Source organism: Mauremys mutica, chromosome 11 (genome assembly GCF_020497125.1).
Source record: "Mauremys mutica isolate MM-2020 ecotype Southern chromosome 11, ASM2049712v1, whole genome shotgun sequence".
NCBI classification, from domain to species: Eukaryota; Metazoa; Chordata; order Testudines; family Geoemydidae; genus Mauremys; species Mauremys mutica.
Genome location: NC_059082.1, coordinates 24,327,632 through 24,333,631, shown reverse-complemented (window position 1 = coordinate 24,333,631; position 6,000 = coordinate 24,327,632). Strand labels below are relative to the sequence as shown.

The 6,000-nt window shown below is 36.7% G+C and overlaps 1 protein-coding gene across 2 annotated transcripts in view; it reads right to left on the bottom strand.

Annotated features, from left to right (window-relative positions):
* Window positions 1-263: 263 nt before the first annotated feature.
* Window positions 264-6,000, bottom strand: part of UNC13C (unc-13 homolog C) — a 408,349-nt gene continuing 402,612 nt past the window's right edge. For both annotated transcript variants that reach the window (XM_044979553.1, XM_044979552.1), the window contains one exon: window positions 264-3,629. In XM_044979553.1, the coding sequence (XP_044835488.1) occupies window positions 3,344-3,629 (286 nt within the window). In that variant the 3' untranslated portion in view covers window positions 264-3,343. The remainder of the gene's footprint in view (window positions 3,630-6,000) is intronic.

The window sequence follows — 6,000 nt, the reverse complement described above, 5'->3', positions numbered from 1 at the left end:
AATCGAAGAAACAGTTAACAGAAACCCATTCATCAATGTTTTTTCACAAGAGTCAGAAAAATGACCTAATATATAAATGCAAATTCGTTTTTTAAATAATGAAATGTTTACTTTTCGGAAGCCAAATATATCAGTCTTTTAGCTTAGTCAGTATCTATAATTTGTGCACAGAAAATGTTTGACTTCAAGCTGTATACACTGAGGAATAGCATTTTATTTGCATTTTGATCAATAGCTAAATATCATTTTTATAACAGTGCTCTGTAATGTAAGGATAACACATTTTCCACCTCAAACTGTTATAAGACAAACCTTGATACAGTAAGTAAATATTTCTTTGTTAAAAAAGAGGAAACATGAAGGTACATCATAAACTCTTCACACTTCTAGTTTACAAAGTTTGAGTTTTTGGTTACTACACTGTCAGATGATTTTTGGTGTGCAAAACTAACAAATTGCATCTGGCTAGCAGCAGTGATATATTTTCTTGGCAACTTCAATTCTTATCCCTTTATAAGTAGTTCTGCATTATAAACATTTACCTTATATGGTGACTTATTAATACATTATAGAGCAAAATGTACAACATTTTACAACATAATATACAACAATCAGAAAAAATACAACAAACATGCTTTAGGTAAACAAACAGGAAACCCATTTTTCCTGTAGAAGCCAGCCTTTCCTGTTTAACTTCAGGTGCCACAGTGGAATGCACTAAAAAAATGTCAGTAGATTAAATGTGTTCGATCCTCTGCCTTTTATCTAGAGGTAATGCTCAGTATTACAGGAACCGTGTCATCTCTGATGTTCTCCTTTTCTATTCGAGATTGAGTCTATTAATGTTCTATCATGTTAAATCTTGTTGATTGCTAATGGTTTTGTGAGTACTGCTGCAAGGCAGTTTGACTTTCACCTTAACTGTGTTAATCACTTAAGTGTCAGCCAGTGTTCACACACTGAGCTATACCTTTTAAAAGAACAGCTATTTAAATACATAGAGCAATATGACTTATCATGTACTTCCAAAGGGCCACATGAATGTTACTTCAATGGATGTACAATATGAGCCCAATTCAAGCCTGGTGTATGTTTGATTAAATTAATAGAGCCACCCCAGGGATCAATTTGCCCCCAAGCGTTTCAGTCTACAGAGAATATCAGAGGGTAGCATCTGAAGAAGTGAGGTTTTTTTACTCACAAAAGCTTATGCCCAAATCTGTAAGGTGCCACCGGACTCCTTGTTGTTTTGGTGTACAGAGAGTACATTTAAAACATTCGTGGGTGAGATTCGTTTTAATGGGAATAGGGCATCCAAACCCCATAGGCAGCTTTGCAAATCTCAGCCAGGGTCTGCAACCTACATTTAGTAGGTTTTAATACTTGAATCTTCAGACATGTCTGAAGTAGACTTCAATAACCTATCTAATTAAATACTCTGTTTGACATTCAATGGCTATTTTATGCTATGAAATACTTTAGCTAAAAGGGTTTCTGGGCTGATGGCAAAAAATGGGATTGTCTAACCAGTGAAAACATCTTTCCTAAATAAATATTCTGTAAAGTATAGACACAAACAGGGTAACAGTTGATAGATGGTCAGCTCCTTTCCCCACTCCCCGTGATCTTAGTTGAGTACAGCCAACTTTCTTGAGAGACTACACATTTTCTCAAGTATCAGAGGGGTAGCCGTGTTAGTCTGGATCTGTAAAATTTTCTCACATTTTGAGCTCTACTTCGTGCCTGAAAGAGTGTTTTCACCAAGAAGATTTAAAAATATTGAAACAATCCATGAAAATCTCTTGAAAGGAAATTCTGGGAAAATTTACCTACATGAAGTCACATAGACCTCATCAACAAACTGGAATCAAGTCCACCAGTGTTCTTATGTTCTTCCCCCACTCCAAACAATAAAAATACCAAATCAATAACTGAATAACAGATAGCTGAAACCAAAGCCAATGAAAAATGTGTGTGCCGTGTGCCAGAACATTACATTATATATAGTATGAGTGCATTAAGAAAGTAAGTGCCTGATTTATTATAATTTTGCATGTATTGTTCACATATGAAACCTTATTTTTACAAAAGATGCAAATGTTTAAGGAATGTTAGAGACACTAATATCCATACTTTGATATATTGTAATGCAACACTGCACCCCACTCAATTGGCTTCCCAGTGCAATTTATGTCTACAGGCACATAAATAATGTCAATTGCAAAACTAGAAGCAGTTTCTTTTATACTTTATTTTACAATTTCTCACTAAATATTTACAAGACATGGATTTTGCTTCAGTGCAATACATAGTAATGTTGCATAAGTACAAACTTGAACTTTTCTAAAACAAAAGAAATAAAGCACTTAACTGATATTACAGCTAAGTATGTAAAGCAACATTTATAACTTTCAGAGTGAAAATGCTAACAGCATCATTACTTTTCATAAATGATTTCTAGAAACAAACCACAAACCAGCTTTACATCTTCCGAACTATTAACTCTTATACAGTACTGTATCATTTTTAAAAAATGAAATTCTTGTAAAGCATGTATACTCTACTGTATGGCAGTCTTTTTCTACAGATATCAACTTACCTTTTTATACAAATATGATGTTGCCTTGGCAGTTTTGATGAACAAAGTTATCTCAAGATATCTAACATCAGTAACAAACTGATAAGCGTAGCTTCTTGAGAACTTCCGTTAACAGTATTTCTTCACAGTGATATTTATGAAAGTTTGGAAAAGGGTTAGCATAAAATATTTCCACCCTTTTTCAGTTTGTATGCAAAAATCATTACTTTATATCAGTAATTATAAAATTACAAACACTTTCTAGAAGTAACTGCATCTGTAGTTATGATAGAAAAGTTATTGGTAAGATACCTAAAATGAGGTTAGCATAAAATGATTATGAAATTAGATAAAATTCTTTATAATGATAAGGGAAGTAACTCAATTCAGACATGTAGAAGCAACTCACAGTAATTTAACAGAGACAACTAATTAATCAACTCAAAAGAATAATCATTCATTAGTAAATGTTTAATGTGAAGGAGTTGCAATGAGATGAACTCAACTTTTTAAAATATACCATTAATAATTTACTCTTAATCTTGGTTTTGGCACTTCTTTGTAACAATTACTTTTCCAAAGACCAAAATATGTATAAAAGGTGTACAGCGCCTCAACATACCTTGCAAATATAGTACTTAAGTACTGGCAAACACTGAAACAGAGTTAATTAAACATTCCCACTGATTTGCACATGCATGCACTATTCAGACAACAATATTGTATCTATGTTCTTGACAGTATCACCCTTGCGATATTTGTGATTCAGACAGTTTCTTCAATAGATCTTGTTTCTGATTTAAGTCTCACAAATTCTTTAGCAACTTCATCATTGGTCCTCTGAGAAAGTATTCTAAGGATTGTCAACCCAGTGTCATCCATAAAGATATTTTTCAGTAGAGGATACCAGGATGCGCAGCTACCTTTCTCTGCAGTATTCTGTAGCTGGATAACTGTCATTCCTACAATGCGATCTTCCCTGGCAAAGCAATAATCTTTCACAGAGAGGTGAAGCTCATAGGCTCTCAGCCCTTCTTCGTTACTCAGAATGCTGTGTGGTTTAAAAGAATGGATTTTGAAAATGGAAGTTAGTTTAATTCCCCCAAGGGGTTAACATGGCTTAGAAACCTTTTAAAAATTAATATGCATTTCAGAGATAGTTCTACATCTGCGAACAAAATATTGATTTATAAACTGTATTTGTATTGATCCTGGAAGGTGCTGAGTGAGCGCCCTCAGTTTCCATTGACTTGAATGGAAGTTTGAAAGCATTCAGCAACTCCCTCAGCATTTGTCATAATCAGACCCTCTGTTCCCTTTCTCCAGAAATATTTCAGATGATCAACATTTTAATCACAGCTGTTTAAGCGTTGATAGACCAATTATGGTGTTTTTACTCCAAACAGAAATGTTTAAATGGATGTAAAACTACAATTCAGAGGAATTCAGAACAGTATCTCACATGTCTAAAGCACAACTAACCTTTATTTAGGCTCTTTTTCCCCCGTCCAGCTAAAAAATTTTTGGATTTCTAGTAAATCTTTGATCTGTTTTCCCTACTCTATTAATTTTGAATTTTATGTTGGGGCAAATGGTTTTCATATGGCAATTATAGGGGAGGCTCTGCACTCCAAGGTTTCTGTTTTCTAAATGTCACTTATAGAGTAATGTGATCATATCCTCTGTGTATTCAGTACAAAATTGTGTATCAGTATTTGGTATTGAGCTTCTACCCCGATTGCAAATTTTATATATATGATTCAATGTATGGGTGCCAGCTGTTTTCCAGGGGTAAAGAATTGACTAGCAATATTTATCAGTTGCATCCAAAACACATGTAAGGCTGATGATGATCTACCTAGGACACCTTTTCAACACAACATAAACACCTGTGATGACCTTTTTCAATCAGAAAATGAAAAATGTTTCTTTAGTCTGAGACACGTATTCATTTATAAACAAAATAATACCCACAATTTACTATTCTTGTTATATTATACAATAGCACAATGTTTCCTTTCTAGGAGCCAAGTTCTAGTCCCTTCCCTTCCACCCCAATAAATGGGTGATGGACAGAGCAGTGGGAATCAGGGAGATTGGAATGTGTCACAAGCCATGGATCAGTTTTGGAGCCATTAGATGTTCCCTCACTCTGCCCTTAAACCTTCCTGTGTACTAGGATCAGGGAGACTCCATAACGTTCTATGGTGACCAGCAGATCTATCCTCTGTGTAGCTCTCTGCGTTCTGGTTCCCGCCCTGAACATAGGAACTGCCTTGGCTTTGCTTCAAGGCCTTCCATGTCCCCCTATCTGACTGAAGGATTTTGTCTTACAATACTTTTTTGCTATACTTTTAATCCCAACGGTGAGGTACAGCCTCTGAATAGAACAGCTTTCTAACAAAAAATGTTTAGCTTTCAAGAACAGCATTATACCCTCAGAACACATAGTTAACTGTACTAACTAACGACCTTTTTATTTTAATGGTTGGTATTATAATGGATTTTATTTTTATTTTAACTACTGTAGATCTGAGATGAATGCTGAATGGAAACAATTGTCAGAGATGGATTATAGCTTAGATATTACAGGCAGTGCCTAGGGCCAGAGTGTCCAGTATTTACGTCAGAATCTCAGATTTCATTTAAAATAGTGAGTTTCTATTTCTTGTGGCCACAAAGACAAGTATGAGAATGTGACCCGAGTGTGACAGTACTGCGACGTTTGCAGACAGTCTGAAACAATAGCTCTGAAAGGGATGAACTGTGTCCCATGTCTCTCTATGGAGGGCTAGCTCTACAACCTACAGCCTGGGAGTCTTGCCAACACAACCTCAGCAGAAGAGTTTTTGTGTGTGGCTGACACTACCCACCCTAACAAATCCACCGTAGCTGCTGGGTTGAGTACTGGGAGCTCCTTCCTAGCACTCATGCCTCTCAAAGGAGAGTGAATCCCCCACTGCTGCTCTTTGAATGGGGATGGGAGAGAAGTGACCCCAACTAGCCATCCTTGCCTCTCTAGGAAGAGAGAGGCACCTCAGCACTGGCACTCCGAATAGGTGTGGGCCCATATTGGTGAGTGGGGCTATGGGGGAGGGCTCTGAATTGCCTTAATCCAGCCCTGGTGGTTGTTTTAGGTTTCCACAAGTGTGACAAACCCAGCTGGGGGATCAGTTGGCCAATGTTTGCTTGGGACGAACCAGAAAACTCTCACTAAACCCTCGCAAAACGAGCTGGTTTTGTAATCATTGGTCCCACTTCCCCAAACCCAGAACAGGCATTTTCCCTATTAGCACAGTGTGCGCTTGGGGACATCTGTCAAAAAAAATGTTTCCTTACCGATTGCTGCTGAATTTGTGTGTGGACAGGCATCCTGCTCTCCTGAAAATGTGTCCCATAGACACATGCTGGGGCAGTGGGCC